General features: G+C 39.0%; 1 protein-coding gene across 1 annotated transcript in view; it reads left to right on the top strand.

The window, feature by feature from the left end:
* LOC133559763 (mitoferrin-2-like) overlaps positions 1–5,660 on the top strand; it is a 7,024-nt gene extending 1,364 nt beyond the window's left edge. The window contains exon 3 of the mRNA XM_061911831.1: positions 4,248–5,660. Coding sequence (XP_061767815.1) covers positions 4,248–4,963 — 716 coding nt within the window. The 3' untranslated portion in view covers positions 4,964–5,660. The remainder of the gene's footprint in view (positions 1–4,247) is intronic.
* Positions 5,661–13,446: the final 7,786 nt, after the last annotated feature.

Genomic DNA, 13,446 nt, shown 5'->3' with positions numbered 1-13,446 from the left:
CCTTGGAGAACCTTGGAGAGGAGGAAAGCAATGGATGTCGAGCGGGTCTAACATAATACTGTGAAAGTTCAATCCATAATGGATCCAACATAGTCGCGAGAGTCCAGTTCAAAGCGGATCCAACACAGCAGCGAGAGTCCCGTTCACAGCGGAGCCAGCAGGAAACCATCCCAAGCGGAGGCGGATCAGCAGCGCAGAGATGTCCCCAGCCGATACACAGGCGAGCAGTACATGGCCACCGGATCGGACCGGACCCCCTCCACAAGGGAGAGTGGGACATAGGAGAAAAAGAAAAGAAACGGCAGATCAACTGGTCTAAAAAGAGATCAAACTCTGACCATCACAAAAAAAACGTTCCATTTTCAAGTAAAGTTCCAACGCTCTGAAGTTGGGTTGCGCGATATAGTATACGGTAAACTATATAAATGGTAGGAACTTAGCTAAAATTACAGCTTTTAATAATATAAATATTTTTAAAAATCAGGAAATAAGTCCTTGGACAGAGGAGGCCTTTAAGGGCAAAATCTTTGCCCTTAAAGGCACCTTTGCTCTGATTACTGCAAAGTAATCCGAGCAAAGGGTGGCTATTTTGAAGAAACTTGAAATATAAAACGTGTTTTCAGTTATTTCAAATTTTTTTTGTTAAGTACATAACTCCACATGTTTTCATTGATAGTTTTGGTGCCTTCAGTGACAATCTACAATGTAATTAGTCATGAAAATATAAAAAACACTTTGAATGAGGACAATGTGTGTCCAACCGTTTGGCGTGTGTGTGTGTGTGTGTGTGTGTGTGTGTGTGTGTGTGTGTGTGTGTGTGTGTGTGTGTGTGTGTATATATGTATATATATATATATATATATATATATACATATATATGTTTTTTGAAAGCATGTACACTTAAAGGCCTACTGAAAACCACTACTAGCGACCACGCAGTCTGATAGTTTATTTATCAATGATGAAATATTAACATTGCAACACATGCCAATACGGCCTTTTTAGTTTACTAAATTGCAATTTTAAATTTCCCGCGAAATTTCCTGTTGAAAACGTTGCGGAATGATGACGCGTGCGTATGACGTCTCGGGTTGTAGCAGACATTTTTTTCCAGCCCAATCCCAGCTGTAAGTAGTCTGCTTTAATCGCATAATTACACACTATTCTGGACTTCCGTGTTGCTGAATCTTTTGCAATTTGTTCAATTAATAATGGAGACGTCAAAGTAGAAAGATGTAGGTGGGAAGTGCTGTATTGTGGCTGCCTTTAGCCACACAAACACAGCCGGTGTTTCCTTGTTTAAAATTCCCGAAGGTGAAGCTTTACTATGGATCAGAGCGGTCAAGCGAACATGGTTCCCGACCACATGTCAACGGGCAGGTTTCGGTGAGGAAATTGTGATAATAAGTCTGCTCTTACCGTAGTTATGAGCGGAGCTTGCGTCCTCCTGCAGCTGCTGCGGACTATTACCTTCTCCCACTGGAGACACTGGCGGTCACCACACCCCTCCGACTTTCATGTACCATATAATCTCACTAAAACACTAGTAACACAATAAGCAGATAAGGGATTTTCCAGACTTATCCTAGTAAATGTGTTTAATAACATCTGAATCGCTCCCACTGTCCTTGCCTTTTTTTTTTTTTTTTTTTTTGTAGTCCTTCACTCTAAATATCCTCATCCACAAATCTTTCATCCTCGCTCAAATTAATGGGGAAATTGTCGCTTTCTCGGTCCGAATCGCTCTAGGGGCGGTATAGCTCGGTTGGTAGAGCAGCCGTGCAAGCAACTTGAGGGTTGCACGTTCGATCCCCGCTTCCACCATCCTAGTCACTGCCGTTGTGTCCTTGGGTAAGACACTTTACCCACCTGCTCCCAGGGCCACCCACACTGGTTTAAATGTAACTTAGATATTGGGTTTCACTATGTAAAGCGCTTTCAGTCACTAGAGAAAAAGCGCTATATAAATATAATTCACTTCACTTCTAGCTGCTGGTAGCCATGATTATAAACAATGTGAGGATGTGAGGAGCCCTCACACCGGTGATGTCACGCGCACATCGTCTGCTACTTCCGGTACAGGCAAGGCTTTTTTATTAGCGACCAAAAGTTGCGAACTTTATCATCGATGTTCTCTACTAAATCCTTTCAGCAAAAATATGGCAATATCGCGAAATGATCAAGTATGACACATAAAATGGACCTGCTATCCCCGTTTAAATAAGAAAATCTCATTTCAGTAGGCCTTTAATGTTCATATGTTACTCTAACATTGTTGCAATCAAAAGCAAATTTTCTAAGAAGAAGAAAAACTTCTTTTATATTAGCATTTAAAATTGAGTCCTTTTTTTTTTTGGTTTCCCCCATATTTGCTTCCAACCTCAGTACTTCTCAGCTACTCACCATTATTGCCTTGTATGCAGTTCCAACCCAAGCTATCTTAATTCATAGCACTGATACTACTGAGTCAATAACAGCTCACCTTCAAACTGAGCAATGATATCACAAAAAGGGACACATGTAATGCCCGTTTTGGGCCCTAGGGTTGCACAAGAGTCAATATAACCGCAGCTCCCCATTGCGGTTATATTGTATATATGTATTCTCATGCATGATCATGGTTCCGATGCATTATCGTGATTCTCCTTAATAATCATGGTACTTCTCATGTATTCTTATGGTTTCCATGCATTTTTTTGAATGATCATGTACTCATTTGTTGTCATGCACTATTATGGTTGCTATGCGTTGTCACGGTTCTCATATGTTGTCACGGTTATCATGAACTGTCATTAATTATCATGGTTTCCTCTGCGTTCATATTAATTATCCTGGTTCTCATGAACTGTCATTAAATATCATGGTTCTTATGTGTTCAAATGAATTATCATGGGTCTCATGAACAGTCATTAAATATCATGGTTCTTATGTATTCATATTATCATAGTTCTCATATGTTGTCTGGGTCCTCATGAGCTGTCATTAATTATCATGGTTCTTCAGCGTTCATATTAATTATGATGGTTCTCATGAACCGTCATTAAATATCATGGTTATTATGTGTTCATATTAATTATCATGGTTCTCATATGTGGTCATGGTTCTCATGAGGTGTCATTAATTATCATTGTTCTTCAGCGTTCATATTAATGATCATGGATCTCATGCATTATCGGGATTCTCCTTAATAATCATGGTACTTCTCATGTATTCTTGTGGTTTCCATGCATTCTTTTGAATGATCATGTACTCATTTGTTGTCATGCACTATTATGGTTGCTACGCGTTGTCATGGTTCTCATATGTTGTCACGGTTATCATGAACTGTCATTAATTATCATGGTTCTTATGTGTTCATATTAATTATTATGGTTCTCATATGTTGTCATGGTTCTCATGAACTGTCATTAGATATCATCATGTTTCTTATGTGTTCATATTATCATAGTTCTCATATGTTGTCTGGGTCCTCATGAGCTGTCATTAATTATCATGGTTCTTCAGCGTTCATATTAATTATGATGGTTCTCATGAACTGTCATTAAATATCATGGTTCTTATGTGTTCATATTAATTATTATGGTTCTCATATGTTGTCATGGTTCTCATGAGGTGTCATTAATTATCATTGTTCTTCAGCGTTCATATTAATGATCATGGATCTCATGTCTTCTCATAGTTCCCCATGGAACCCTCACGGCCACCATGACATTTGTATACTCTAGCCTTTAAATAGACTCCCTTTTTAGACCAGTTGATCTGCCGTTTCATTTCTTTTTCTTCTATGTCCCACTCTCCCTTGTGGAGGGGGTCCGGTCCGATCCGGTGGCCATGTACTGCTTGCCTGTGTATCGGCTGGGGACATCTCTGCGATGCTGATCCGCCTCCGCTTGGGATGGTTTCCTGCTGGCTCCGCTGTGAACGGGACTCTCGCTGCTGTGTTGGATCCGCTTTGGACTGGACTCTCGCGACTGTGTTGGATCCATTGTGGATTGAACTTTCACAGTATCATGTTAGACCCGCTCGACATCCATTGCTTTCCTCCTCTCTAAGGTTCTCATAGTCATCATTGTCACCGACGTCCCACTGGGTGTGAGTTTTCCTTGCCCTTATGTGGGCCTACCGAGGATGTCGTGGTGGTTTGTGCAGCCCTTTGAGACACTAGTGATTTAGGGCTATATAAGTAAACATTGATTGATTGATTGATCTTGGTATTTCCTCGTCTTGAGTCGCTATTTAAACGCCAGCTCTATGCAAGCTGTACACTGACTGCTCTAAAGTATATCAAACTGATATTTGCGTTACTTTTGTTGAATGCTACGTTGTATTATTATGCCACTTACTGTATTTTTCCCTTTTTTTCCGCTCCGTTAAACCCTGGATATCCTGGCATCCACCGTGCATCCTCCCAGTTGTGAAGCAACGCATGCAGATGTATAATTCTCCCTACCGCGGCGTGTTGGACTGTATACGCGCCGTGTGGCAGAAAGAGGGCGCCGGCGCGTTCTACCGCAGCTACACCACCCAGCTCACCATGAACGTGCCCTTCCAAGCGCTCCACTTCATGACATACGAGTACCTGCAGGAGCTGCTCAACCCCCACAGACACTACAACCCCTCCTCCCACATGCTGTCAGGGGCCTTGGCCGGGGCCCTGGCCGCCGCCGCCACCACGCCCCTGGATGTGTGCAAGACCCTGCTCAACACCCAGGAGTCGCTGGCCCTCAGCTCCCTGTCGGCCAAGCAAGGAGCCCACAGACAAATCACAGGCTTAGCCCACGCCTTCCGGACGGTGTACAGGCTGGGCGGCCTGCGGGGCTACTTCAAGGGAGCGCAGGCCAGGGTCATCTACCAGATGCCCTCCACAGCCATCAGCTGGTCCGTCTACGAGTTCTTCAAGTACGGACTCACCAAGCACCAGCATGACAAGCGGAGAGCGCAGCAGATGGAGGCGGAGACGTAGGAGAATCACACCAAAATCCATCTCTACTGTCCCATCGAGCATAGCAGAGAAAGTTATTGTCGGGAAAAATGTTGCGTTGCTTCCCAGCATTGGATTCACCAACAGGGGGCAGTAGCGTTATTTTTGTAACTTGTTCTTTTTTTCTTTTCTTTTTTTTTTACCCAAGCAATTCAGAGGCCGAACCAATTATAGTACGGAAATGATTGGCATCCTGCAAAGTCTTTAAAATATTGATTAAGAAATGAGCGATTATCAGGAATTAAGCACTGCAAATTGTTTAATATATAAAATGATATGAAACTAGGGATCAAGTGATGGATCTGATTAATCCGAAGCCTATATTTAATTTATTTTGCCCTTTTTTTTATATTAGCATTTGTTTCCCCCCATATTTGCTTCCAACCTCAGTACTTCTCAGCTACTCACCATTATTGCCTTGTATGCAGTTCCAACCCAAGCTATCTTAATTCATAGCACTGATACTACTGAGTCAATAACAGCGCTTGGCTTGTAGGAAATGAATAATGCCCCCTAAAAGTCTGCATCTTAGGTCAGCTTTATAAGCTATCGCTGTTGAACCCATGCTGAGTGAATGGAAGCTGTTCTTACTGATGGATGTCTGGTTCCCACTCTCAATTGCACTCATCAAGTGAATAATAAATTATGAGCAACGGACAGTGCTCATAAATCACCAAAACCACGTTTTTTTTGTTATTTTTTGTCGCATGCATTGTAAAAAAACAACCCTAATTGTGACCAAAACACAAGCCGTCAGTTCAGGTTGTTTGGAAGCCGGGCGAGTTGGTCTGTGAGTTAAGGTCCGAATATTTGTTTGGTCTTTAGTGCAGGTGCAGCTTTCAGCTCTGACCCCCTCAGAGACTGAAAATACACATGGAACCAGCAGGTCTACAAACACGACAAGAAGGCTGTAGACCTGGGTAAACGATCCATGAGAAAGTGTGTCGGAAATTCAAGGAAACAAAAGTGAGGACTATTACTCAAAAGGTAGACAACAGCAAACCACTTGACTAAGGAAGGAACTCGGTAAACATGTTAACAAGGAATAATGAGGCTTAATAGTGACCTTCTGAAGATGAAGGATAAGTTATGGCGGGCGTGTCAAACTTGGAATTTAAAGGGCATCCAATTTTTCCACATTTTTTTAGAATACATTTTTTGTCCTCAAAATTCGACACACAATACCCCATAAGGAAATAGTATTCTTAAAAATATTTTGCAAATTTATTAAAATGATAAACTAAAAAAATAATCACACGTACAGTACAAACCCCGTTTCCATATGAGTTGGGAAATTGTGTTAGATGTAAATATAAACGGAATACAATGATTTGCAAATCCTCTACAACCCATATTCAGTTGAATGCACTACAAAGACAACATATTTGATGTTCAAACTCAAATAATAATTATGTTAAAATTTCATGGCTGCAACACGTGCCAAAGTAGTTGGGAAAGGGCATGTTCACCACTGTGTTACGTCCCTTTTCTTTTAACAACACTCAATAAATGTTTGGGAACTGAGGAAACTAATTGTTGAAGCTTTGAAAGTGGAATTCTTTCCCATTCTTGTTTTATGTAGAGCTTCAGTCATTCAACAGTCCGGGGTCTCCGCTGTCGTATTTTACGCTCCATAATGCACCACACATTTTCGATGGGAGACTGATCTGGACTGCAGGCGGGCCAGGAAAGCACCCACACTCTTATTTTACGAAGCCACGCTGTTGTAACACTTGTCTTGCTGAAATAAGCAGGGGCGCGTCCATGATAGCGTTGCTTGGATGACAACATATGTTGCTCCAAAACCTGTATGGACCTTTCAGCATTAATGGTGCCTTCACAGATGTGTAAGTTACCCATGCCTTGGGCACTAATACACCCCCATACCATCACAGATGGTATGGAACTTTGCGCCTATAACAATCGGGATGGTTATTTTCCTCTTTGTTCTGGGGGACACCACGTCCACAGTTTCCAAATATAATTTGTAATGTGGACTCGTCAGACCACAGAATACCTTTCCACTTTGCATCAGTCCATCTTAGATGAGCTCGGGCCCAGCCAAGCCGGCGGCGTTTCAGGATATTGTTGATAAATGGGTTTGGCTTTCTATAGTAAAGTTTTAACTTGCACTTACAGATGTAGCGACCAACTGTTGTTACTGACAGTGGTTTTATGAAGTGTTCCTGAGCCCATGTGGTGATATCCTTTACACACTGATGTCTGTTTTTGATGCAGTACCGCCTGAGGGATCAAAAGTCCGTAATATCATCGCTTACGTGCAGTGATTTCTTCAGATTCTCTGAACTTTTTGATGATTTTACGGACCGTAGATGGTAAAATCCCTAAATTCCTTGCAATAGCTTGTTGAGAAATGTTGTTCTAAAACTGTTCGACAATTTGCTTACAAATTGGTGACCCTCACCCCATCCTTGTTTGTGAATTACTTAGCATTTTTGGGGAAGCTGTTTTTATACCCAATCATGGCACCCACCTGTTCCCAATTAGCCTGCACACCTGTGGGATGTTCCAAATAATTGTTCGATGAGTATTTCTGAACTTTATCAGTATTTATTGGCACCTTTTCCAACTTCGTTGTCACGTGTTGCTGGCATCAAATTCTAAAGTTAATGATTATTTGCAACAAAAAAAAAAAGTTTATCAGTTTGAACATCAAATATGTTGTCTTTGTAGCATATTCAACTGAATATGGGTTGAAAATGATTTGCAAATCATTGTATTCCGTTTATATTTACATCTAACACAATTTCCCAACTCGTATGGAAACGGGGTTTGTACATAAGTATTCACAGCTGTTAATCAATACTTTGTTGATGCATTTTTGGCAGCAATATCAGCCTCAAGTGTTTTTTAAAATCGATGCCACAAACTTAGCACACCTGCATTTGGGCAGTTTTGCGCATTTCCTCTTTGCAGCACCTCTCATGCTCCATCAGGTTGGATGGGAAGCGTTGCTTATTATTTTTTTTTTTTTAATAAATTTGCTAAATAAAAACCTAAGAATAAATTCGACATTGTGATTATGGGGTATTTTATGTAGAATTTTGAGGAAAAATTTCAATTTATTCCATTTTGTAGTAAGGCTCCAACATAAAATGTGGAAAAGGTGACGCGCTGTGGAACATTTTCTGGATGCAATGAAGCAACAGTAGGATGAGTAGAAGAAGATATGGCACCATCAACCCAGAGAAAAATCTAAATAAATCGCAAAAATCTAAATTTTAACATGCACTGGAACATAAGGTATTAAAATAGCTAACTTTATAAGGTATTTTGTATTCATGGTCGTGTGGTTTTTTTTTTTTTTTGGCTCTATAAATAACTCTGGTGATCAAATCTCGTTTAATACATAATAATACATTTGACCAGTAGAGGGCGATAAAGCTACACCTTAGATTTAACTGCGTTGCGCTGCGTGGGCAATTTTGCTGTGAATGTTTAATTTCCATATGCGTAAATATATATGGTTTGTTGTGTGAACACATTAACACTAAAACGTCTATTTTATTTATGTAAAATAAACAGACGCTATTTACGTAATATACACAATGGACGTTATATTTTCGAAACGTTTATATTTTTGTCTTACAAACCTAAATGAAGGAACATGTATAAAGAAGTAAAACTGAGAAAGGAAATAATTCAAAAGAAGGAACATCAATCAACTCAGCTTCTGGTGCTTCTGTTTCTTCATTGTGTTCGCTATCTGTCTAACTCAGACCTGGGCCACATGTGGCCCGTAGAGCTTTTGAATCTGGCCCGCCGGACATTCCCCCCCAAAATTTTTTGATTTTTAAGATGGAAACTAGCTGCCATTATGATGTGTCTAATGATCGTAAGTCTTGAACTCTACAAAGTATTTAAATGCTTGTAATCTGCGCTTATGGATGATATACTAGTTACTATGGTCATCTAATTAGTTACTATGGTCATCTAATTAGTTACTATGGTCATCTAATTAGTTACTATGGTCATCTAATTAGTTACTATTAGTTACTATGGTCATCTAATTATTATGGTAATCTAATTAGTTACTGTGGTCATCTAATTAGTTACTATGGTAATGTAATTAATTACTATGGTCATCCATTTAGTTACTATGATAATCTAATTAGTTACTATGGTCATCTAATTAGTTACTATGGTCATCTAATTAGTTACTATGGTCATCTAATTAGTTACTATGGTCATCTAATTAGTTACTATTAGTTACTATGGTCATGTAATTAGTTACTATGGTCATCTAATTAGTTACTATTAGTTACTATGGTCATATAATTATTATGGTAATGTAATTAGTTACTGTGGTCATCTAATTAGTTACTATGGTAATGTAATTAATTACTATGGTCATCTATTTAGTTACTATGATCATCTAATTAGTTACTATGGTCATCTAATTAGTTACTATGGTCATCTAATTAGTTACTATGGTCATCTAATTAGTTACTATTAGTTACTATGGTCATGTAATTAGTTACTATGGTCATCTAATTAGTTACTATTAGTTACTATGGTCATATAATTATTATGGTAATCTAATTAGTTACTGTGGTCATCTAGTTACTATGGTAATGTAATTAATTACTCTGGTCATCTAATTAGTTACTATGGTCATCTAATTAGTTACTATGGTCATCTAATTAGTTACTATGGTCATCTAATTAGTTACTATAGTGATCTAGTTAGTTACTGTGGTCATCTAATTAGTTACTATGGTCATCCAATTAGTTACTATTAGTTACTATGGTCATCTAATTAGTTACTATGGTCATTTAGTTAGTTACTGTGGTCATCTAATTAGTTACTATGGTCATCTAATTAGTTACTATGGTCATCCAATTAGTTACTATGGTACTCTAGTTAGTTACTCTGGTCATCTAATTAGTTACTATGGTCATCTATTTAGTTACTATGGTCATTTAATTAGTTACTATGGTAATCTAATTAGTTGCTATGGTCATCTAATTAGTAACTATGGTAATCTAATTAGTTACTATGGTCATCTAATCTAAAAACAGAATTTCTAGGCGCAGTCAAGGCGTTGAGGGGTTCCGGTTTGGTAACCGCAGGATTAGGTCTCTGTTTTTTGCAGGTGATGTGGTCCTGATGGCTTCATCTGACCGGGGTCTTCAGCTCTCGCTGGATCGGTTCGCAGCCGAGTGTGAAGCGACCGGAATGAGAATCAGCACCTCCAAGTCCGAGTCCATGGTTCTCGCCCGGAAAAGGGTGGAGTGCCATCTCCGGGTTGGGGAGGAGACCCTGCCCCAAGTGGAGGAGTTCAAGTACCTAGGAGTCTTGTTCACGAGTGAGGGAAGAGTGGATCGTGAGATCGACAGGCGGATCGGTGCGGCGTCTTCAGTAATGCGGACGTTGTACCGATCCGTTGTGGTGAAGAAGGAGCTGAGCCGGAAGGCAAAGCTCTCAATTTACCGGTCGATCTACGTTCCCATCCTCATCTATGGTCATGAGCTTTGGGTCATGACCGAAAGGATAAGATCACGGGTACAAGCGGCCGAAATGAGTTTCCTCCGCCGTGTGGCGGGAGGAACTCAAAGTAAAGCCGCTGCTCCTCCACATCGAGAGGAGCCAGATGAGGTGGTTCGGGCATCTGGTCAGGATGCCACCCGAACGCCTCCCTAGGGAGGTGTTTAGGGCACGTCCAACCGGTAGGAGGCCACGGGGAAGACCCAGGACACGTTGGGAAGACTATGTCTCCCGGCTGGCCTGGGAACGCCTCGGGATCCCCCGGGAAGAGCTAGACGAAGTGGCTGGGGAGAGGGAAGTCTGGGTTTCCCTGCTTAGGCTGTTGCCCCCGCGACCCGACCTCGGATAAGCGGAAGATGATGGATGGATGGATGGATGGATGGTCATCTAATTAGTTACTAAAGTCATCTAATTAGTTACTATGGTCATCTAATTAGTTACTATGATCATCTAATTAATTACTATTAGTTACGATGGTCATCTAAATACTATGGTAATCTAGTTACTATGGTCATCTAATTAGTTACTATGGTCATCTAATTAGTTACTATGGTCATCTAATTACTATGGTCATCTAATTAGTTACTATGGTCATCTAATTACTATGGTCATCTAATTAGTTACTATGGTCATCTAATTAGTTACTATGGTTATCTAATTAGTTACTATGGTCATCTAATTAGTTACTATGTAATCTAATTAGTTACTATGGTCATCGAATTAGTTACTATGGTAATCTAATTAGTTACTATGGTCATCTAATTAGTTACTATGGTAATCTAATTAGTTACTATGGTCATCTAATTAGTTACTATGGTCATCTAATTAGTTACTGTTAGTTACTATGGTCATCTAATTACTATAGTAATCTGATTAGTTACTATGGTCATCTAATTAGTTACTATGGTCATCTAATTAGTTACTATGGTCATCTAATTAGTTACTATGGTCATCCAATTAGTTACTATGGTCCTCTAGTTAGTTACTCTGGTCATCTAATTAGTTACTATGGTCATCTATTTAGTTACTATGGTCATCTAATTAGTTACTATGGTAATCTAATTAGTTACTATGGTCATCTAATTAGTAACTATGGTAATCTAATTAGTTACTATGGTCATCTAATTAGTTACTATAGTCATCTAATTAGTTACTAAAGTCATCTAATTAGTTACTATGGTCATCTAATTAGTTACTATGGTCATCTAATTAGTTACTATGGTCATCTAATTAGTTACTATGGTCATCGAATTAGTTACTATGAGTTACTATGGTCATCTAATGAGTTACTATGGTCATCTAATTAGTTACTATGGTCATCGAATTAGTTACTATTAGTTACTATGGTCATCTAATGAGTTACTATGGTCATCTAATGAGTTACTATGGTCATCTAATTAGTTACTGTTAGTTACTATGGTCATCTAATTACTATAGTAATCTGATTAGTTACTATGGTCATCTAATTAGTTACTATGGTCATCTAACTAGTTACTATGGTCATCTAATTAGTTACTATTACTTACTATGGTCATGTAATTACTATGGTAATCTAATTAGTTACTATGATCATTTAATTAGTTACTATGGTCATCTAATTAGTTACTATGGTCATCTAATTAGTTACTATGGTCATCTAATTAGTTACTATGGTAATCTAATTAGTTACTATGGTCATCTATTTAGTTACTATGGTCATCTATTTAGTTACTATGGTCATCTAATTAGTTACTATGGTCATCTAATTAGTTACTATGGTCATCTAATTAGTTACTATGGTCATCTAATTAGTTATTGTGGTCATCTAATTAGTTACTATGATAATCTAATTAGTTACTATGGTCATTTAATTAGTTACTATGGTCATCTAATTAGTTACCGTTAGTTGCTATGGTCATCTAATTAGTTACTATGGTCATCTAATTAGTTAGTATGGTAATCTAATTAGTTACTGTGGTCATCTAATTAGTTACTATTAGTTACTATGGTCATCTAATTAGTTACTATGGTAATCTAATTAGTTACTATGGTCATCTAATTAGTTACTTAAGGACATTTTCACAACAAAAAGTTCTAAAACTTAGTGATATATAGAATAGAATAGAAAGTACTTTATTGATCCCTGGGGGGAAATTCAGCAAATATCAGATAGTAGGTGGGTTTGTTTTGTACCTTTGGCGTTCATATTTCACTGTTTGTTGCATTTTTGTTGCGTTCCACTTGGTTGTAAAATATGTTGATCGAAAGCGGGTGTGGCGTTCATATTTTGTCAATATTCAGTGTTTTAGCGTTCATAGAAAAAAAAGTTTAATTCAATTACGTTTTTTAAGGCGGTCTGTCATAACGTTTTTAGCATTCAATCAGACTTTTTCTCTAAATGTGGCACCCGAGTCAAAATATTTGCCTAGGCCTGGTTAAGCTGCATAAAAAAGGAACATGTGTATCAATGTATTGACAATGCAGTGTGAAAGCTTAAGTTTTTACTTTGCAATTAGCGAATTGCAAAGTTTTGATGAGCGGCCCCTGAGCCTTTATTATATAGTTAAATAGCCCTGGTGGAGGGGAATGATAAGCAAAAAGAAGGAAAAGGGAATAGAAACAGCTTCTCATCCAACAAATCATGCAAAAAGGAGAGGACTTAAAGGGGTGCCCTGAGGAAGGCCTGAGTTATGTAAATCCCAAGTTTGGACCCCAGTGGTCTATGTTTGCTCGTAAGGGTAAAATGTTTAAAAGTTCCTCTGTACAACACGAGCACTCAGTTTTTCACAATTTGCTGCAAAAATGTTAGTCTCACAAATTTCAACTGAAACTGGAGGGCCGCTTCGGTGTCAATCCTGGGCAGGATTTGGCCCCCGGGCCCCCAGTTGTGAAGCACAGCAGTGCAGCATAGTGTTGATGAAGGGTTGCCAGATGCATAGTAGCACACACTCCCTTGTGTACTGGAATATTTGGAAACT

This window comes from Nerophis ophidion, linkage group LG09, assembly GCF_033978795.1.
Source record: "Nerophis ophidion isolate RoL-2023_Sa linkage group LG09, RoL_Noph_v1.0, whole genome shotgun sequence".
Lineage (NCBI taxonomy): Eukaryota > Metazoa > Chordata > Actinopteri > Syngnathiformes > Syngnathidae > Nerophis > Nerophis ophidion.
This window is presented reverse-complemented; position numbering and strand designations above follow the sequence as displayed.